The following is a 23,532-nucleotide window of genomic DNA, read 5'->3' as shown; positions in this document are numbered from 1 at the left end:
TACTGACAAAGGTATTCATTCAGTGTCTCCCCAATCTCTTCAGCCTCCACACGCAACTTCCCACTACTATCCTTGACTGGACCTATTCCTACCCTAGTCATTCTTTTATTCCTGACATACCTATAGAAAGCCTTAGGGTTTTCCCTAATCCTACCAACTAAGGACCTTTCATGTCCCCTCCTTGCTGCTCTTAGCTCTCTCTTCAGGTCCTTCCTGACTACCTTATAACTCTCAATCGCCCCAATTGAACCTTCATGCCTCATCTTTACATAGGCTGCCCTCTTCCATTTAACAAGGGATTCCAATTCCTTATTAAACCACGCCTCCCTCACACGACCCTTTCCTCCCTGCATGACAGGTACATACTTATCAAGGACACTCAATAGTTGCTCCTTGAACAAACTCCACATATCAATTATGCCCTTGCCTTGAAGCCTACTTTTCCAAGCCACGCATCATAAGTCATGCCTCACCACATCATAATTTCCTTGCCCCCAGCTATAACTCTTGCCCTGCAGTGCACACTTATCCCTCTCCATCACTAGAGTAAAAGTCACCGAATTGTGGTCACTGTCCCCAAAGTGCTCACCTACCTCTAATTCTAACACCTGGCCTGGTTCATTACCCAGAACCAAATCCAGTATGGCCTCACCTCTTGTTGGCCTGTCTACATATTGTGTCAGGAAGCCCTCCTGCACACATTGGACAAACACCGACCCATCTAACGAACTAGAGCTATAGCTTTCCCAATCAATATCAGGAAAGTTAAAGCCCCCATAACAACCACCCTATTACTTTCACTCTTCTCCTGAATCATCCTGGCAATCCTTTCTTCTACGTCTCTAGGACTATTAGGAGGCCTCTAGAAAACTCCTAACAGGGTGACCTCACCTTTCCTATTCCTAACCTCAGCCCAAACTACCTCAGATGGCGAGTCTTCATCCATCGTCCTTTCCACCGCTGTAATACGATCTTTGACAAGCAATGCCATACCTCCCCCTCTTTTACCCCCACCTCTGACCCTACTACAACATTTAAACCCTGGAACCTGCAACAGCCAATCCTGTCCCTGTTCTACCCATGTCTCCTTAATAGCCACAACATCGAAGTCCCAGGTACCAACCCATGCTGCAAGTTCCCCTACCTTATTTCGTATACTTCTTGCATTGAAGTATACACACTTCAAGCCACTTTCCTGTTTACAGGCACCCTCCTTTGAGATTGATGCCATGTTCCTAACTTCCCTATACTCCAGGTCCTGCACCCTAAAGCTACAGTCTAGGTTCCCATGCCCCTGCAGAGTTAGTTTAAACCCTCCCCAAGAGCACTAGCAAACCTCCCGCCAAGGATACTGGTGCCCCTCAGGTTCAGGTGTAGACCATCCTGTTTATAGAGGTCCCACCTTCCCCAGAAAGAACCCCAGTTATCCAAATACCGGAATCCCTCCCACCTGCACCATCCCTGTAGCCACGCATTTAACTGTTCTCTCTCCCTATTCCTCGACTCTCTATCACGTGGCACGGGTAACAAACCAGAGACAACAACTCTGTTCGTTCTAACTCTGAGCTTCCAACCTAGCTCCCTGAAAGCCTGCCTAACATCCTCAGCCCTCCTCCTACCTATGTCATTGGTGCCAATGTGGACCACGACTTCGGGCTGCTCCCCCTCCCCTTTAAGGACCTGGAAAACATGATCAGAGACATCATGTACCCTTGCACCTGGGAGGCAACATACCAAACGTGAGTCTCTCTCGCCCCCACAAAATCGCTTATCTGTGCCCCGAACTATCGAGTCCCCAATTACTATTGCTCTGCTCTTCTCCACCCTGACCTTCTGAGCAACGAGGACAGACTCTGTGCCAGTGGCCTGAGCCCCATTACTTACCCCTGGGAAACAAGCTATGGGAAATGCGTAAGGGGTGGCATGGTGGCTCAGTGGTTCGCACTGCTGCTTCACAGCGCCTGGGACCCGGGTTTGATTCCAGCCTCGGGCAACTGTTGTGTGGTGTTTGTACATTCTTCACATGTCTGAATGGGTTTCCTTTGGGTGCTCCAATTTCCTCTCACAATCCAAAGATGTGCAGGTTAGGTGAATGGGGCATGCTAAATTGCCAGTTGTGCTCATGGATGTGTAGATTAGGTGGATTAGTCAGGGGTAAATGTAGAGTAATGGGGAATGAGCTTGGGTGGGATACTATTTGGAGGGTCAGTGTGGACTTGCTGGGCCGAAGGGTCTGTTTCCACACTGTAGGGATTCTAAAAAAAATTATAATTTTATAACTCCCATGGTGTCAAGATGATGAAGCTAATGACTTTACCCTGTGCAATACTGTTCTAGAATTTGATTGCCTATCCTCCAGATTTCCATTCTGAACACACTTTAAGTGCATAAAAAAACAATTTTGTTACACTAGGATATCAAATAAGCTGCTTTTCTAACCAAAATCTTAATCCATATTTAATTGAAGCTTGTAATGAAACAAATCCCCGCCATTATTTTGAATATATAATTACTGGCTCTTTCTTCACAACCAGTTTCTTTGTTTGCATTAGTTGTTACTATTGTAATTTGCTTTTAACTGACAAAATATCTTAAGAAGCAACAAGGGATTATCTTGTTGTAATTTTGATGATATCTGATGGTGGTAGAATTATATTTTGTTTTAGATTTGAAAATAACACATGTTTCTTCTCTTGAAGCCATTAACTGCAAAAGATCCTTATCAGATGGCATATAAGGACCATGTGTATGAACTGATTAAAAAGGAAACCACAACTAAAGATGTACAGAAACCTGAAGTGTCTGAACAAAAGGTAAACAGTAGTTCTGATGAATGGAGGACACTGTAGTAAAAACTTGAAGGTGTATGTCAAATATGTGGTCCAGTCAGCAATTCACAAAGCACAATATTTGCATATTTATGATAGAATTCACTACTAACTTGAGATCTTAATCAAAAACATTGCAGAAAAAGCTTCAAAATATTCTGGTTACTAAATGGTCAAAAAATAGATACAAGGATCTGATTGTGTAAATAATCTACATCCATTGCTTCTAATGCAGTCAGCAGGCTCACGTCTGGCTGACAGTTAATTTGCAGATTCAGACCAGATAGCCATGATGGGCAAAGCCAAGAGATACCCCAACAACCTAGATGCAGCATTCCAAAAAATTTGTGGACCTCACATAAATTGCCATGGTCAATGAATGTATATTCGAATGCCATACCCTATTCTACAATTAAAACAAAACTGGGAAAGGCACCGGTATTGGCCTATGCACGGGAAATAGAAGTACAGGATTCATTCTGAAATGTCATCTTCACTCACGTCTGGGGACTTCTGCTAGAATTCAAAGAACTGTCCAATGGACAAGCCAAGCAACAGCCTGATGTAGTCAAACTCACTCAAACTCAATGTCCTACATGCAACAACAACCATCAGCACTTGGTGACCTGCCACCCGATGAGTTTTCATAGCAATATACAATCAGAAGTAAGTTGATGTTCCGATTCCAGTGACCCTTCTTCAGAACTGATAATAGCTAGGAAAATATATGATGTCAGGAGGTGTGTGGGGTAGTGAAGGACTGATTGGGTAGGTAGAGATGGATCCCAGACAGAAAGAATGATAGTTAGTCAAAGAATTGAATGATCTTCAGCCAGGAAAGGAGAAAAGTGGTTAGCACTGCTACCTCACAGTGCTAGAGACCCGGGTTCAATTCCCGCCTCAGGCGACTGACTGTGTGGAGTTTGCACGTTCTCCCCGTGTCTGCATGAGTTTCCTCCAGATGCTCCGGTTTCCTCCCACAGTCCAAAGATGTGCAGGTCAGGTGAATTGGCCATGCTAAATAGCCCGTAGTGTTAGTTGAAGGGGTAAATGTAGGGGTATGAGTGGGTTGCACTTCAGCGGGTCAGTGTGGACTTGTTGAGCCGAAGGGCCTGTTTCCACACTGTAAGTAATCTAAAAAGCTGTAAATGGGGACCCTAAACAGGTGAAAATGAGTTGGCTGTGCTGAAAGAAGTCCACATCATGACAGGGCCTACGAGTGGGGAATGGATGTAGCAAAAGGCATTCAGGTTCTAAAAATTGTTGAAATTAATATTGAGACCTGAAGGCTGCAGGGTCTCCAGCTGAGCTTCGCTGGATCACGGCAGCAAGCCAGTGGGAGATATGTTGGCCAGAAAACATTGTGCTGCGTTTACATGGCAGACAACTGGAAACTCAGGGTTATTTTTGCAGAGAGAACATAGTTGCACAAAGTAATCGTCAAGTCTGTGTTTTATCTCCTCTACATTGAGTAGAGTACAGTGGTCTAGATTGACAGAAGTGCAGGTAAAAATCACTTACAAGGTGTGTCTGGAGCTAAGCATAGTGAGGAGGGAAGAAGGGCAGCACGGTGACTCAGTGGTTAGCACTGCTGCCTCACAGCGCCAGGGATCCGGGTTCAATTCCTACCTCAGGCAACTGTCTGTGTGAAGTTGCACATTCTCCTCGTGTCTGCGTGGGTTTCCGCTGGGTGCTCCGGTTTCCTCCCACAGTCCAAAGATGTGCAGATCAGGTGAATTGGCAATGCTAAATTGCCCGTAGTGATAGGTACATTAGTCAGGGGTAAATGTAGGGGAATGGGTCTGGGTGGGTTGCTCTTCGGAGGGTTGGTGTGGACTTGTTGGGCCGAAGGGCCTGTTTCCACACTGTAGGGAATCTAATCTAAGAAAATCTAATCTAAACGGGCATGTGTTGCACATTCTGTGATAGCACGGAAAGGTCCTGTGATTAAAGGCGTAATTCAATTAAAGGTGTATTCCAATATTGAGTCAGACTGGTTCTATTTCCAAAATAGGAATTTGTAAAATGTCATATGTATTATAAAAAAAAATTGACTGCTTACAGATTGTGTACTTTTTGAACAAAATAAAATATATCTGCAAATACAATTCTGCAAATGCAAATTCGCCCCATGGACTTATATGTGTGTGCGTGCATGTGGGAGAGTGAGAGTGTGAAAGAATGTGCGTGTGTGTGTGTACGTGCATGCATGTGCATGCGCATTTGTTTGATAGAATGTGCACGTGTGTGTGATGTAGTATATGCGTGTGTGCATGGATGTGAGTGTGGGTGGTGTGTGTGTGTGTGTGCCTGAGTGTGTGTGTATGAGAGAGGATCTGCATGAGTGTGTGTAAGTGTTTATGTGGGCTGCATGAGTGTGTGTAAGTGTTTATGTGGGCTTGTTGTGTGAGTGTGTGTGAGAGTGTATAGTGTGGTAGGGTCACCTGAAGTGTGACATGAACCCAGCAGTCTTTGACTGCTGAAGTGTTCGCCGACTGGGAGGGACCATCCCTGTCTTGTGATTGTTGCATGGTGTCCATTCATCCATTGTCTTAGCGTCTGCTTGGTCTTGCATCGGGGCATCCTTCCCTGCAATGTATCAGATAGACATCATTTGTCGAGTCACATGAGTACTTGCCGTGTACATGGTGGGTGGTGTTCCCACGTGTAATGGTGATATCCATGTTGACAGTCTGACTCGTCTTGCAGTGGTTGCCATGACAGGGTTGTGTGGTATTGTGGTCAATGTTGTCCTGAAGGCTAGGCAGTTTGCTGCGAACAATGGTCTGTTTAAGATATGGTGATTGCTTAAAGGTGAGAAGTGGAGGCGTAAGGATGGTCTTGGCGAGGTGTTTATGCTCATTGATAATGTGTTGTGGGCTGCGAAAAAATGGCATAGTTTCTCTGCTCCCAGAAATTACTGGACAATGAAGGGTGCCCTATCAGTTGCATTCCGGGTCTATCTCCTGAGGAGGTCATTACGGTTTCTCACTGTGGCACATTAGAACTGGCGATCGATGAGTTGAGCATCATACTCTGTTCTTATGAGAGTGTCCTTCATGACCTTCAAGTGTCTGTCATGTTCCTCCTCATCTGAACAGATCTTGTATATGTGTAGAGCTTGTCCGTGGGGGATGGCTGTTTTAATATGTTTAGGGAGGACACAGCTTAAAATACGGGGTAGACTATTTAAGACAGAGATGAGGAGAAACTTCTTCACCCAGAGAGTGGTGGCTGTGTGGAATGCTCTGCCCCAGAGGGCAGTGGAGGCCCAGTCTCTGGATTCATTTAAGAAAGAGTTGGATAGAGTTCTCAAGGATAGTGGAATCAAGGGTTATGGAGATAAGGCAGGAACAGGATACTGATTAAGGATGATCAGCCATGATCATATTGAATGGTGGTGCAGGCTCGAAGGGCAGAATAGCCTACTCCTACACCTATTGTCTATTGTCTATTGTCTATTGAAGCTGGAGAAGTGTAGCATTGTGAGGTTGTCTGTGGGTTTGTGGTCATGGTAATCAATGCAAGATGTGTGAGAGTGTCGACATGGATTGTATCATTACACATGGGGACACAAGTTTGTGGGCGGCACAGTGGTTAGCACTGCTGCCTCACAGCGCCGGAGACCCGGGTTCAATTCCCGCCTCAGGCGACTGACTGTGTGGAGTTTGCACGTTCTCCCCGTGTCTGAGGGGGTTTCCTCCGGGTGCTCCGGTTTCCTCCCACAGTCCAAAGATGTTCAGGTCAGGTGAATTGGCCATGCTAAATTGCCCGTAGTGATAGGTGCATTAGTCAGGGCCTGTTTCCACACTGTAATCTAATCTAATCTAATCACCCACCATGTACGCGGCAGGCACACATGTGACTCAGCCAACATTGTCTATCTGATATACAGCAGGCAACGATGCCCCAAGGCAAGGTACAATGGCGAGACCAAGCAGATGCTACAACAACGGATGAATAGACACTGTGCAACAATCACCAGGCAGGATTGTTCCTCCCAAACAGGGAACACTTCAGCGGTCAGGTACATTTGGCCTCAGATCTTTGTCTGATCATCCTCCTTGGCAGACTTTGGGATGTGCAACGATGCAGAGTAGCCGAGCAGAGGCTGGTAGCCAAGTTTGATTCTCATAGGGATGGCCTTAACTGGGATCTTACGCTCATATCATACTGCAGGTGACCCCAGCACACTATACACTCTCACACATACTCCTACATACTTACAGACTCATGTAGACCCTCTCTCATACACATTTCTCTCAGGCACACACACGCACACTCCACACACTCATACCCTTGCGCCCACCCTCTCACAGGCATATACTCCATCACACTCACACTCACACTCTATCAAGCACGCATATACACACACTCTCACGTGCGCAAGCGCACACACACACACTCCCAGTCTTTCTCTCTCTCACACACACACATACACACAGAGCCACACACACTCACACACACACAAACACACACACAAACACACACACACACATTCTCTCACTCTCTCTCTGCCACATGCACGCACACACACAGATAAGTTAATGGGGTGAAATTGCATTTGCAGAATTGTATTTGCAGATACATTCGGTTTTGTTCAAAAAGCACACAATCTGTAAGCACACAGTCAATATTTTATATAATCCTTGTGACATTTTATAAATTCCTACTTAGGAAATAGAACGAGTCTGGCTCAAGATTGTAATACAGACAGACTCTAACCTCACACCTTTAATACATTGCCTGAGCTGAGATGTCACCTTTTTATATAAAACCTTAATTTACCTCAGGAATGTGACTTGAAAGAAGTTCTGGGATTAACATATTAATGAATCAAAACTTGCAATCCATTCTAAAAGATGAAAGACTTAACAGCAATATAGGTTTGTTCAGTATATTGCATTTTGCTATAAATTCTGTGTCCTATGATCCTGCTCCACTAGTTACCAGATGAAGGAGCAACATTCTGAAAGCTTGTACATCCAAATAAACCCGTCGGATTATAACCTGGTGTTGTGTGATTTTTAAGTTTGTCCACCCCAGTCCAACACCAGCGCTTCCACATTCTGAAGGCTACTTTGGGATAGGCAGCAAATGCATGCTGCAAATCTCATATCACATGTAGAAATAATTAAAAAAGAAGTCTGGAAAGTATTCTCTCTGACTTTTCACAGTTGAGTTTTATTAATGAGTGAATTATTTTTATTTCAGTTAATAAATTTATTTATTTCTGTTCTTGAAGCTTGAATATGAGCGAAAGCAACATGAAAACATTAAGAAAAAAGAAAAAACTAGACATAACTTATCAAAGAAACCTGAACAACACACAGTCAAGGTAAAGAACAATGATTTTTCATCAGCAACAGAGATGAATGAAACATTAATTGACAGTAAGGTGTCGGTGACAAGGCAAAATGCCCAATACTCTAATCCTGTTCTTTTGTACAAATTATTTTTAAAAATTTGGGTCATCTAATATACCTGCATTTTTACCATAAAATGAGCTGTTCCATTCCTTTTCAATTAAAAAGCAATGCAAATGTTATACACCAGATGCTGAGAGTATAAATAAGAATCTTTTAATGGCACAGCCTTTGCCATTGAGCATTGAACCTGGCAGAAGCTGTTCAATCTGACAGGATCCCCGATAAAGAATCAAATAAACTCTAACAAAGACCTAAAAAAATTGTATTTCCTGTTTTTTCCAATTACAATTATGATTATGTTAAATTCCTTGAATTGTCTTTTATGTGTTCTAATAGCATGATTAAAATTTTAACTTAAAGAGATACATTTCTCTATTTAGGCTCGGAGTTAATTTTCTACAGTTGCATTTCTGGTAGCTAAGGGCAGATGCTACCATCATGCATATGTGTCATACAGAGTTTCTCAGAATTCTGGCATTAAGTAGGATTCTGGGTAATCCAAGATGGAGGATGGGAAAAAATTGTGGCTGCTCTTTTTTTTTGAGTATTGTAGGTGTTGGCAGTGATTTCCTCAAATTCCAGGAGCGGCAATTGCTGCTTTATATGCTGTTCCATTGTTTTGGAACTTTGGGGGAAAGAAGATCAAAACAATGGCACTTTAAAAAGGTGGAAGACAAACAAAGACAGCAACCACATAGTCAGAGAAATAAACCTATTCTGCCATCTTACACAGCAGTGAATCTACAGAGGTATTGCCTTTTCTGTTTGAGTTCAAATATCTCTGGACATCGGAGTGCATCTAGGAAGAGTTAACAACAGCAAAATTCACAGCTGACTTTAGAGGAACCTGTGTGCGAGAGCTCACAGCACAGAATCAGATGTGCATAGTTTTTGAGTGTAACCTTGCTGTAAATCTACAATAGTGAATAGAGTGGGTGCTTACTTGATTGACATCTGTCTCTTGATTAAATTTTAAAATTATAAACTATAAGTACTAAGTTAGCCTGGAGCACTGATCTATTTTGGAACAATAAGACAATGCTATTTTCTGGGTCTGTAGATTGTGAAGGAGCAAAAATGGCCTTGAGTAGAGTGATGTGTTCTTCCTGTCAGATGTGGGAGTTTTGGGAGAGTTTTCGTGTTGCTGATGATTATATCTGCAGGAAGTGTCTTTGGTTGTAAATCCTATCATAACGCATGGATTGGTTATAGCGGTAGTTAGAGGCAGTAAAAAAAATTACAGGAGCTGGGGTGTGTGATGGATGGCAGTTATTGGAAGAAAGAAAAGCCTCAGATGCAATCAGGTAAATGGGTTAACTCCAGAAAAGGTATGAGAGGGAAACAGGTGGTGTAGGAGTCTGTTGTGGCTATCCTCATCTCAAACAAGTATGCTGTTTTGGAAAATATAGGTGTTGATGGACTCTCAGGGCAATGTAGCATGAATAGCCAAGTTTCTGGTACCGAGAATGGCTCTAATGTAATGAGAGTTACATCAGGTTCCAAGCGATTGATTGTGATAGAGGACTCTAACAGAGGCACAGACAGACAGTTCTGTGGCTAGCAGTGAAAAATCAGAATGGTGTGTTGCATCCCTGGTGCCAGGATCAAGGATGTCTCTGAAAGGGTGTAAAATATTCTCAAAGGGAGAGGGACCAGCAGGAGGTCATTGTACACATTGGAACTAATGACATAGGAAGTGAAAAGGATGAGCTTCTGAAGGGAGAATATGGAGAGTTTGGCAGGAATTTAAAAAGTGCGCCCTCGAGTGTAGTAATATCTGGATTACTCCCAGTGTTATGAGCTAGTGAGGGTAGAAATAGGAAGACAGAGCAGATGAATGCATGGTTGATAAGCTGGAGTATGGGAGAAGAATTCACATTTTTGGATCATTGGAATCTCTTCTGGGGTAGAAGTGACCTGTACAAGGACAGATTGCACCTGAAATGGAAGGAGTCTAATATACTGGGAAGGAGATTTGCGAGAGCTGTTGGGGAGGATTTAAATTAGTAAGGTGGGGGTGTGGGGGACGAGGTGAGACCCAGGGAGATAGTGAGGAAAGAGATCAATCTGAGACTGGTACAGTTAGGAAAAGGAGAGTGTCAAACAGTCAGTGCAGGCAGGAACAAAGCAGAGAACAAGACAGGACTGATAAATTAAATTGAATTTATTTCAATGCAAGATGCCTAACAGGGAAGGTAGATGAACTCAGGGCATGGATAGGTACATGGGATTGGGATATCATAGCAATTACAGATATGTGGCTCAAGGATAGACAGGACTGGCAGCTTAATGTTCCAGGATACAAATGCTACAGGAAGGACAGAAAGGGAGGCAAGAGAGGAGGGGTAGTGGTGTTTTTGATAAGGGGTAGCATTACAGCTGTACTAAGGGAGGATATTGCCAGAAATACATCCAGGGACATTATTTGGGTGGAACAGAGAAATAGGAAAGGGATGGTAACCTTACTGGGATTGTATTATAGACCCCCCAGTAGTCACTGGTAAATTGAGAAACAAACTTGTAAGGAGATCTTAGTTATCGTTAAGAGTGATAGGGTGACTATGGTAGGGGATTTTAACATTCCAAACATAGACTGGGACTGCCATAGTGTTAAGGGTTTAGATGGAGAGGCATTTGTTAAGTTTTTACAAGAAAATTTTCTTATTCAGGATGTGAATGTATTGCTCGAGAAGGTACAAAAACTTGACCTACTCTTAGGAAATAAGGCAGGGTAGGAAACTGAGGTGTCAGTGGGGGAGCAATTTGGGGCTAGTTATTGTAATTCTATTCATTGTAAAACAGTGACAGAAATAATAGACAGGATATAAAAGCTGAAATTCTAAATTGGAGGAAGGCCAGTTTTAACAGTATTAGACAAGAACTTTCAGATGTTAACTGGGGGCAGATGTCCACATGTAAAGGGTCAACTGGAAATTGGGAAACCTTCAAAAATGAGATAATGAGAGTCCAGATACAATATATTCCTGTTAGGGTGAAGTGAAAGGCTGATAGGTATAGGGAATGCTGGATGACGAGAGAAATTGATGTTTTGGTTAAGAAAAGGAAGGAAGCATATGTCAATTATAGACAGCAGAGATCAAATGAATCCTTGGAAGAGTATAAAAGCAGTAGGAGTACACTAAAGAGGAAAATCAGGAGGGCAAAAAGGGAACATGAGATAGCTTTGGCAAATAGGGTTAAGGAGAATCCAAAGGGATTTTATAAATATAATAAGGACAAAGGGTAACTAGGGAGAGAATAAGGTCCCTCAAAGATGAGCAAGGCAGCTTATGTGTAGAACCACAGGAGATGGGGGAGGTACTAAATGAGTATTTTGCATCAGTGTGCACTGTGGAGAAAGACATGTGAAGAAATAGATGGTGAAAAATGTCCACATTACACAGGAGGAGGTGCTTGATATTTTAAAATGCATAAAAGATAAGGTGTACCCTAGAACTCTGTGGGAAGCTAGGGAAGTGATTGCTGGGCCCCTTGCTGAGAAATTTGTATCATCGATAGTGACAGGTGGAGGTTGGTTTATGTGCTGCCACTATTTAAGAAAAGCCAGGGAATTATAGACTGGTGAGCCTGACATCGGTGGTGGGCAAGTTGTTGAAGAAATCCTGAGTGACAGGTTTTACATCATTTGGAAAGATAAGGACTGATCAGGGATACTCAACATGGCTTTGTGCGTGAGAAATTATGTCTCATGAATGTGATTGCATTTTTTGAAGTAACAAAGAGGATTGATGAGGGCAGAGTGGTGGACGTGATCTACATGGACTTCAGGAAGGCGTTCGACAAGGTTCCCATGGGAGACTGGTTAGCAAGGTTAGATGTCATGGATTACAGGGAGAACTCACCATTTGGATACAGAACTGGCTCAAAGGTAGAAGAGAGAGGGTGGTGGTGGAGGGTTGCTTTTCAGACTGGACGTCTGTGACCAGTGGAGTGACACAAGGTTTGGTGCTGGGTCCACTACTTTTTGACATTCAGACAAATGATTTGGATATAAACATAGGAGATATATTTGGAAAGTTTGCAGATGATAACAAAATTGAAGGTGTAATGGAGAGCGAAGAAGGTTACCTCAGAGTACATCAGGATCTTGATCAGATGGACCAATGGGCTAAGCAGTGGCAGATGGAGTTTAATTTAGATAAATGTGAGGTGATGCATTTTGGAAAGGCCAATCAAAGCAGCATGGTAAGTTCCTGGGGATTGTTGCTGAACAGAGAACTTGGAGTGCAGGTTCATAGTTCCTTGTAAGTGGAGTCACAGGTAGATAGATTAGTGAAGAAGACGTTTGGTATGCTTTCCTTCATTGGACAGAACATTGAGTATAGGAGTTGGGAGGGCATGTTGCTGCTGTACAGGACATTGGTTAGGCTGCTTTTGGAATGCTGTATGCAATTCTAATCTTCCTCCTATCGGAAGGATGTTATGAACTTTGAATGGGTTCAGAAAAGATTTACAAGGATGTTGCCAGAGTTGGAGGATTTGAGCTACAGGGAGAGACTTGAATAGGCCAGGGCTGATTTCCCTGGAGCGTCGGAGGCTGAGGAGTGAGCTTACAGAGGTTTATAAATTCATGAGGGGCATGGATAAGATAACTATACAAGATCTTTTCCCTGGGGTGGGGGAGTCCTGATCTAGAGGGCATAGGTTTAGGGTGAGAGGGGAAAAATGTAAAAGGGACCTATAGGGCAACTTTTTCACACAGTGGGTGATGCACATATGGAATGAGCTGCCACAGGAAGTGGTGGAGGCTGGTGCAATTACAACATTTAAAAGGCATCTAGATGGGTATATGAATAGGAAGAGGTTGGAGGGATATGGGCCATAGTGCTGGCAAAAGGAACTAAATTAGGTTAAGATAGCTGGACCGAAGGACCTGTTTCTGTGCTGTACATCTCTATGACTCTGTAACATTTAGTCAGCTCACCTAGTCTAGCTTTTACAGAAGTTATCTGTGTCTATTTTGTTGTTGTTGTTCATAATTAGATGAAGAACACAGGAACAGCAGTAGCCATTCAGCCGATTAAGTTTGTTCCATAATTGAGTACAATCATTGGTTTTCAAATACTTCTATGCTTCTTACCCATACGTACCCCACCACCATTTACCCCACTGGAATTAGAAATCTATCAATCCTTTGTGGAACACACTCAAAAATTCAACTTCCACGTCCTTATGGAGTAAAGAATTCTAAAAATTCACAACCCTCTGAGGAGACATTAAGTGTCTACATCTCAGCCCAATGTGGCATTCTTAATTTATGCCCTTTAGTTCTAGACTCCCCATGTTGGGGAAACAACCCATTTGCATTTATCTCATTTCATCTATCCCTTCGAGTATTTTGTAGGTGTCAATGAAAACATTAGAAGATGAATTTACACACCTTAGAATTTTTATTTCTTCTTGAATTAAGGCATTGTATTTATTTTCTCAGTGGTAATTCAGATTGTGTCCCTGAATAATGTTATTTCAAGTTGTGTAAATTTGACAATGATTTAAATATGAATTGGCAGATTAATTAGAGCAGGCCTTCAGCTAAATATCAATGTTAAAGTTATTTTTAAATTTCAGAAACTGTACCAAACTGAGATTGAGAAATAAAAGTCACAGACGTCTATATACACACACCAACAGAGAAAGAGACAAGATAGGCTGCATATTTTCATGACTTAATTCAAGGTGTTAAAGGACTTTTGCCCAAAATGTTGATTTTCCTGCTCCTTGGATGCTCCCTGACCTGCTGTGCTTTTCCAGCACCACTCTAATCTTGGTTCTAATCTCCAGTATCTGCAGTACCCACTTCTATCAAGTTGTTAATTCCTTTCTGATGCTTGAGATTTAAAGTGAAAGACTCTGATGAACATTACTTGCAGTTTGTTAATAGAATATATAAAAATCATTATATTAGTAGCTGTGAGACAGAGGAAATGAAAAATGAACACATTGATACACATATACTGAAATTAGTTATCAAATGTTCAATAGAATTTGAGCTGTTGGATTCAATAACCAATCCAAGAACAAATCATGCTGAAAGTTGTGTGAGTTATAAGAACCATTTCTCTCCCTCAAATTTCCTGAAACACATTTTAAAAACAGCAGAAGCAAAATCTATTGTGAGTCCAGAGCAATAGAGTAATAAATTAGAGTACAATTAGCTTCTTTTTAAATATTGCCTTTCAAATTTCCTTGATAATAACAGTTATAATTTATGCAGTTTCATTAATCATTCTGAAAATGGGTTTATTATCAAAAACTATTTGCAATATAATGATAATAGTAATTTAAAATAATTTAAACTAAGATGTGTCCCATTTGGTGGATGAAACTGGTTAAACCTGATGTTTTTAACCTAATGAGAAAGATCTCAGAAATTCAAGTGGCATTGATCATAATTTACAGTTAATGTTCTGTGAGTTTTGCCTACATTTGGCCAATTCCAGGCAAAGTGCACTGACAAAAACAATACAAACCTGCAGAAAATCCAGTTCAAAATTTAAAAAGCATTCTTGGTCATTTATAAAACTGTAAGTTGACTATTGTTATGACCATGGATTGTAACCCAGATCATCTATGGATATATTGAACTTTTCCTCACAACAAGTGCTTTTTAAAAGGATGTCAGAGAGCCAAAAATGACTAAGAGTGTAAATTTTGACCAAGATAATTCATCGACAGACTGGAAGACTTTTGTGGATTATCTTCAGCTTTGAAGAAGACTGATAATTTCACACCTAATGGATGTCAAGAAAGTTCCAAAATGAAGGACTTCAAAGGGAGAAAGACATTGCAAACCAAATACAATCTCCTATGTGTTATCAGAGACTGTGAACATGATGTGAGAAAAGATTGCAGTCTAAGAAAGGCATGTTTGTGTTTTCCCCTTTCAAGAAAACACAAGAACAGAGGTTAAAAGTCAGTTTTAACCCTAGCCTGCATGTGCTAGCTGTTGAAAGTGTGTGCTGTGAGGGTCACAGTTGAGAAAAAAATCCTGGTTATCCTTGCATTGCTGGTAAAAGAAATGAAGTCTACCCTCTCTCTTTGTTGATAGCCAGAAGGAAGAAAAAAAAACTGTACAAAAATTGCTCTTTACTTTTATATGGATTTGATAGAGAACATGCTCAGGTAGATTTTGGTCCTGCCTCTTTGTCCTTTCCTTGAAAATAGAAGACAATTCTAAATTTACCACCTAAAAAGAAAGCAAAACACTTCAAGGCATAATTCAGGAGTGTGATGGAATACTCCCCACTTGCAGCTCCAACAACACTCAAGAAGCTTGACACCATCCAGGACAAAGTAGTCCACTTGATTGGCATCACATCCACAAGAATCCATTCCCTTCACCACCGAAGCTCAGTTGAAGCAGTGTGACTATGTACAAGATGCACTGCAGAAATTCACCAAAATTTGTCATACAGCACCATCCAAACCCACAGTCACTTCCATGTAGAAAGACAAAAAGAAGTGATGAAGCAGAAAAGGGTACAGACTCTGAACCATGTAGATGCCTTCAGGCAAAGCACTAATAGAATCGAAATATCTTATTACAAACCATCAGCTCAGATGAATAAAAAAAGATAAACAGAAAAAAGATGCTGTATGCTGTAGGAGACAGTATTAATGTCACACATGAAGTCATGTAGTCATTCGAGTCATCAACATATGATATTCTACATTATGTTAACCAACTCCATGAAAATAAAAATGACATCATGATGAGGGGAGAGAGAATTACTGACAATGTGGAAAAACTTAGAGGGTAGTAAAAATTGAGCACTTTATTAATAAGGTTATTTCAAAGGGGCAACGTTTTCACGCAGAGGGTGGTGCGTGTATGGAATGATCTGCCAGAGGAAATGGTGGAGGCTGGTACAATTACAGCATTTAAAATGCATCTGGATGGGTATATGAACAGGAAGGGTTTGAAAGGATATGGGCTGGGTGCTGGCAGGTGGGACTAGATTGGGGTGGGATATCTGGTCGGCATGGACGAGATGGACTGAAGGGTCTGTTTCCATGTTGAACATCTCTATGACTCAATGACTCTAAATGCAAAATGCACTCTGTACTTTGAACTTATCTCCTAACCACCTTGTCCTCTGTATGTATTATGTACTTGGACTAGTGTAAGAAACCCTTACCTCCTGTTTCACTGAACTTTCATATTGCAGAAAGTAGGCTTTCATTGATCTATCTATTTGTGATCGGTAAGTAGTGAGTAATCTTCATAACATACTATTTGCATTGTTAAACTATAAAGGGAAAGGAATGGTTTCACATTAAAATCATTCCTGATTGTTGTTTTCAGGCCAATGATCGCAAGTGTTGTACATCAGGTTACAGAAGTGCAAGAACACTGCAATGTGTCAGGGAATGACATTACCTGCATTCTTTGTACCAGGCGGCAATCACATGACTTACAATATGGTCTCTGATTCAGACAGTGATCAGCGACAGAGAGTGTGATGTGGTAAGGAGACCCAGAATGCAGGAGTGTCAGCTCCTGCAATCATTCAATACGTTTGAAATTCTCTCAGCTTTTTTTGAAAGAGAGTGGAATCTGTGACCAAACTGATCATGGATTCAGCAAGGAATAGTGTAATTGTTACAGAGGATTAACACCATTCTCTGCAGCAAAGAGGGAGAATTCAGATGGTTGCACTATTGTCTGGTGTCAAATTTCAGAATATTTGCTCAGAGATTGAAAGGAAATTACAGCAGGTAGGAGATGATCCAGTGCTCATGGTCCATGGAGGGAGCAACAACATAGTGAGAACTAGAACAGAGATTCTGTAAAGAGAGTATGAGAAATTACTCTCTAAAATTAAAATTCATAAATTCAAAGATTATAACCTCTGAATTATTACTAGAGCTGTGTGCAAATTGGGATAGGTCACACAAAATTAGGAAATGAATATGTGACTCAAAGACTTGTGTAAGAGAAGTGGATTCCAGTATGTAGGCTTCAATTTATGGGCCTCTGGTGACAGTCGAGAGTGTGGTACTGGAAAAGTATGGCAGGTCAGGCAGCATCTGAGGAGCAGGATAATTGATGTCTTCCTGATGAAGAGCTTATGCCCGAAACGTTGATTCTCCTGCTTCTCGGATGCTGCCTGACCTAATGCACTTTTCCCGCACCACACTCTCAACTCTGGTCTCCAGTATCTGAAGTCCTCACTTTCTCCCACTGGTAACAGTACTGGGGAAAATAGGGTTGTACCGGTGAGATGATCTACACCTAGACTGTTTTGGGACTAATATTCTTGTGAACCATGTAACTCGGGAAGTAGAGAGAGTTTTAACCTAAAGAGTTGGGGAATGGGATCAAACGTAGAAACAAAGTTAATAGGAAAATAGCAATACAGGAAATGAGAGAATGGTAGAAAAAGGAAGAAAGAAAAAAAACCGAGATGTAACAAAGGTAATAAAAAGATTAAACTAAAGTATTTGTATCTGAATATGTGTAGCCATGAATAAAAGTAGTGCATGTTAAAATCAATAAATGTGCTATGATAGACATTATGGAGATATGTTTGCAGGATGATAAAGATTGGGGATTCCTGAGAATGAAAGGTTATATGGCATTCAAGAACAATAAGAAGCTAGGTAAAGGTGGAGGGGTAGCCGTGTAAATCAAAGTTGATATTTGTACCATATTTAAAGTTGACCTTAGTTTAAGAGATCAGGATTCCTGATGAAGGGCTAATGCCTGAAATGTTGATTCTCCTGCTGTTCGGATGCTGCCTGACCTGCTATGCTTTTCCAGCACTGCACTCTTGACTTTAAGAGATCAGGGTGCAGAATTGGTCTGCATGAGATAAGTAATAGAATGGGAAATGAATTACTAGTGGGTGTTGTCATCAGGCCTCCTAACAGCAATTACAATGTATACAGGAAGAACTATTAGATACTTGTGTTAAAGGAATGGCAATAATCAAGGGTGATATTATCTTACATATTGGAAAAACTAGATTGGCAGTAGCAGCCTAGATAATGTGCTTATTGAATGTTTTCAAGATATTTCTTCCAGCAGCACATTCTGGAAGTGTATTGAGAGTAAGTTATATTAGACTTGGTATCCTGCAATGTCACATGATTAATTGATTACATTAGAGTAAATGTGCTCCAAAATAGCACCAACCACCAGTATAATTGGATTTTACATGTAGTTGGAAAAATAAATGATATTGTGTCCAAGGTTAGTTTTTCAAATCTAAATAAGGGCAGCTATATGGGCATGGAGCTTGAGCTCACTAAAGTGAACTGACATAATAGCCTGTGGGACAGATGAATAGAGACACACAGTAACAAGTATTTAAGAGCATATTTCAAAATACTCAGAATAAGTATACTCCTGTTATAAAGGAAAATATGAAAGGGAAGACCCCACTATTTGTGGTTATCAAAAGTAACTAGGGAGAAGATCAAAATTAATGAAAAGGAATGTAACTGAGTAAAGATGAGCAACAGGTCAGACAATCAGAACATAAAGAACAGTATGGGTGGGTTACGCTGCGGCAGGTCGGTGGGGACCTGTTGGGCCGAACGGCCTGTTTCCACACTGTAATGTAATCTAATCTAATCTAATCTAATCTAATCTAATCTAAAAAAAACAGTATAGAATGACTAAAATGTGAATCAAAGGAAAGATTTAGAGAAAGAGAGGATGCTAGGTGGCAATATATAAACAGAAAGCAAGAATTTCTGCAGACGGCTAAAAAGAAATTCAGTAAGTAAAGTGAGTGTTGGTCCTTTAGAGAGTGAGAATGGGATGTTAATAATAGATAATAAGGAAATGGCAAATGAAGCAAGGAAACATTTTGCTTCTGTCTTCACTATAGAAGGCACAAGAAAACATTCCAGTAATGGCTATAAAACTGTAGGTAGAAGGGAGAGAGGAACTTAGCAAAGTTATCATCACTGGGGAAGGAACTGATGAAAGCACTGATAGAGCTTTGGAATGACAACTTTGCCAGGTCATGGTGGACTTCACCCTTGGTTATTAAAGGAGGTTGTTAATGAGGTCATGTAATGGATGCATTGGTGCTAATTTTCCAAAATTTCCTAAATTCAGGAATGTTTCCATCAGACTGGAAAGTCAAAAATATTACCCACATCCTGTTCAAAAAGGGAGAGGGTACAGAAAACAAGAAATTATAAGCCTGTCAGTTTGACATCTGTCATGGGGAAGGTATTACAATTAATCATGAAAAAGATTATTATAATGCACTTTGAAAGATACAAAGCAATCTGGAAGCATCATTATAGTTTAGAATAAAGGTAATCTTATTTAACTAATTTCTTGGGAGTTCTTTGAAAGAGTAACATTGCATTGTGGATAAATGTAATTCTTTAAATTTACTGTACCTGGATTTCCAGAAGGCATTTGATAAAATGCCAAATCAAAGGTTAATTTAGAAAATAAAGCTCATCGTGTAGGAGGTAGCCAGTAGAAGATTGGCTGGGGACTGGCAGAAAACAGAGTATGCATCAATAGATCTTTATCTATTTAACAGGATATAACAAGTGGAATCCTGTGATGTTTATGCTGGGTCCTCTACATTTTATATTAAATAATAGGAATGTATAGGGCAATGGGGGAAGAGCAGAGTAGAGCAATAAATTGAAGAGATACACTAAAGAACTAATACAAATTCAGAGTGATGAATAGTCTTTTGTTCTATATCATGCTATATCCTATAACTGCATTTACAAAAAATATATTTCACAAGGTGACATTAACTTCACTGAAAGTTATTTTGGAAAATAAACACTTCACTGTGGATCATTATGTGTGTCTATAAGGTTTTAAACATTAATTTTCAATTTAGGTAGGTCAGGCTTTGTCTCATCCAGTGGCATGTACAGATTGAAGGAAGTCCATTCTGAGCAATTATGTAGCTGCTTTAGAAGCATGTTATAACAACCAGAGTTCCATATTGATCTTTACTTTGTAGCTCCTGCTCAAATGTGCAAACAGCACTTGGGGGTGGACCAAGATCTCACTATGAAAGCAACTGTGCGAGATAAATTGAAGTAATTTCAGAGACTTAAATACTTGTCTTGCTTTTGTTCTTGAAGCTGAAACCTGAAGAACATGTATATGACCCAGTTGCTGAAGATTCAGATTGGCATGAAGAACACATCTATAATACAATAGCAGAATATCAGAATTGGGAAGGAGAACCTGTATATGAAACAATAGTGTCATATAGAGACATCCTGAAACTAAGAACAGAGATTATTGATACACAGGAAGATCAGGTAACATAAAATATTTAAGGAGCAAATACAATTTAAAAAATGTGGGATGTTGCATTAATATAGTATCTTATCATACAATCAGGCTGCTCCAAAACATGGAATGAATGATATTTGAAGTGTAATGGCTTTGTTATTTAGGCAAATTCAGTAGCCAACATGCAAAGAGCAAAATGGCACATATACCAAACATGACAATAGATGGATAGCCTCTTTGTATTTCATGATGCTGATTGAAATGTTTGTCAGAAAATGTGGAGAACTTGCTTCTTTGGAGACTATCTTTGACTGAATATATATCTAGGTGATACTACAATAATGTCTCATACAAATAATGTTGATGCAGTGTTCACCTAGTGTGTGCTCATTTCCCAGAAATTGGGTTTCAACGCATTGGAGTGGATGATCACCTCCTGTTTTGCTGGGGCAGTAGCAGGATATAATTGGAGACCAATTATCATGGGCCCACTTGTGACTTTTGAACAAATCAAATTTTAGAAAAACAGCACTTTACATTGTAATCTAAAACCTGTGGACTGGTGGTTAGGTTGGCTGCTGGTTTTTGGTGCTGTAATACAGTAAAATGAGAATCCTAAAATGCCTTTAGGAACCAATTACCATTTTCACATCAATTAATGCTGGTACTATTGCTTCCTCACATTACCCATCAAACCATATATGACGCTGATTGAGAAGTAGCCATTTACTGCTTTTAATGGGATCATGCTGACAGATAATGCTTTAAGTCAGTATAGCAATGATTTCTGATTAATCATAAAATTCACTGGTAACTTTCAATGTCTGGGTTCCTTATCTGCCATCCATTTTAGTATGCCATTTCTTCTTTTCCTCCCCTTTATTGGATTTCTGCAAATCTACTTCAGTTTCTGCACCAGCAGAATTCTCAACTTCCCAACGTCACTGGGCTTCCTATAGGCAGGGTGAAAATCACTGGTATTGGGTGCCCAGCATTTAGGTCTGATTTCAAACATGGAGATCAATTGGCGAGATGCTCACCCAACTCCTTCTCAATTTTGGCAAATCACAAAGATCAACCCTACAAGTTTGTGAAGCACAAGAATAAGCCATGTTCACTCTCATTGACTAAAGGGAAAACAATGTGCAAGATACAGTCTGTCACGATGATCAGTGCAACGTTATAGCAACAAAGAGATTTTTGATGTAATGAACTTTTTCAACTGGATTTCTGAAAGATAAAGAGGACATGATTAAGACCTTCACGACTGCAATAGTCATGGTATGAAAAGTATTTAATATGTTTCTCTTCTCGGAAATATAATCTAATAAAAAGGAAATTGACTTGCACTTGTATGCCAATTTTTACTACCGTAAAACATTCCAAAGCACAGCACACAAGTGAAATAGTTTTGAACTTTAGTCATCATTGAGGTATAGGAAGCATTGCAGCCATTTTGCACACAGCAAGTCCTCAAAAATAGCATTGTTAAAATGACCGGGTAATCTCTTCTTATGATAATGATTGAGAACCAAATACTTGGGCCATGACTTCGAATGACATTCTGATCTTTTTGAAATTATGTCATAGAACTTTTTACACTTGAGACTATAAGCATCTAAAAGATAGCACCTCCAAAAATGCAATACATCATCACTACTATATTGGAATATCAGCCACAACTTTTGTGTTTGAGTTCTAGTCTGAGCAATGAACCTGCATTCTTCCGTAACAGAGACAAGAACATCATAGCTAACCCCAGAAAGAGAGTGGACAAAGATCAAATGCCCAGCTTTGGCATTATTAGCACCAGATTCTAAGCAACTGAACTAACTGATGTTATGAACCAGTCGAGACCCCTCTCAAAATATTTTAACAAGGTAGCCTCGATCTTAACTTTTTCTTATGTTAAAGGCAAATGTAGTGTGCTGAGTTCCATTTGCAATTCGGTTGGCCAAACTATTCGATGTTAAGCAAAACACAATTTATTTAAACTCTATGCTTAAAATACAACAAAAGAAAGAACTTAGAATAACTTAACTGTATTGGAAAACCTAACTGAATAATAGATAAAATAACTACAACTAATTACTGTTCCATAAACATTCCCTTTGGCAAAAAGCAAATTCAGAAAAATAGATTTGTTTCACAGATAACCCAGCACCAGAGAGAAACCCCAGCTTCTGGCTGTAATTGAGAGAGGGAAAAGATAACTTCTACTTCTTCAAAACTCCAGTAGCTGGAGACTCCCTGTTGAGACTCCCATAGCAACTGCTTAAAACCAAACCTAAAAACTAAAATAAAACTCGAAATCCTAGTCTGTGAGAGCTGGCCACATCTACCCAGCCTGCTTCTATTATTCCAACTTAAAGAAAAACGCCAAGGCCTCACAAGCTGTTTACATTATGGGTCTTCACTAGCCAACTCAGCATCTCTGCCTTAAAACCGCTCTTCAAAAAAAAACTCAGGACAAAATAACTTCTTAAAGCGACAGCGTCGTAACACTAACCATCATAATGAGAACATTTCTGTATTATTTGAGAAAATTCCTTCATTGAAGGAAATGCAACTACAACAGTCTGAAAAAGAACTGTATGGTGTAGGCAGAACAACACTTAAAATCAAATGAATGCTGCGAGTATTCCTAAAATACAGGGACAAATACTATTTGGGACAGCTGTATATTATCAGAAACCAACACCTCTCACCTCTGAACAGAAACACAAGCTTCACTCTTAAAATTCTCAGTATGTTGAAGAATCTCAACCAGCTGAGAAGTCAAATTCCACTGATAAATGTAAATTTACTCATCAAGAAGAAAATGTCATCATTCTCAGAAGTATGCTCTCGAAAGCTAAGACAAAATATGCACCACTCAAAATCAACCTAGCAGAGTAACTCTTCACAATTGAGAGATCAGAAGATACTAATAATTTTACAGGTATGAAGGAAGAATTAAACTGTCTTTCAACATCAGACAAATCATTAAAATATGATCATTGGACATCCCGCATGCCAC

The 23,532-nt window shown here is 40.3% G+C and overlaps 1 protein-coding gene across 1 annotated transcript in view; it reads left to right on the top strand.

The window, feature by feature from the left end:
* Window positions 1-23,532, top strand: part of LOC122556295 (rho guanine nucleotide exchange factor 4-like) — a 108,905-nt gene that overhangs the window by 5,200 nt on the left and 80,173 nt on the right. Inside the window, exons 2-4 of the mRNA XM_087993920.1 lie at window positions 2,700-2,813; window positions 8,074-8,166; window positions 20,357-20,539. Of these exons, the coding sequence (XP_087850046.1) occupies window positions 2,700-2,813; window positions 8,074-8,166; window positions 20,357-20,539 (390 nt within the window). The remainder of the gene's footprint in view (window positions 1-2,699; window positions 2,814-8,073; window positions 8,167-20,356; window positions 20,540-23,532) is intronic.

This window comes from Chiloscyllium plagiosum, unplaced genomic scaffold (assembly GCF_037043375.1).
Source record: "Chiloscyllium plagiosum isolate Xiang-an unplaced genomic scaffold, Cpla_swu_hap1 HiC_scaffold_13, whole genome shotgun sequence".
In the NCBI taxonomy this organism is placed as follows: domain Eukaryota; kingdom Metazoa; phylum Chordata; class Chondrichthyes; order Orectolobiformes; family Hemiscylliidae; genus Chiloscyllium; species Chiloscyllium plagiosum.
The sequence above is the reverse complement of the archived record's forward strand: the minus strand, read 5'-3'. Positions and strand labels throughout refer to the sequence as shown.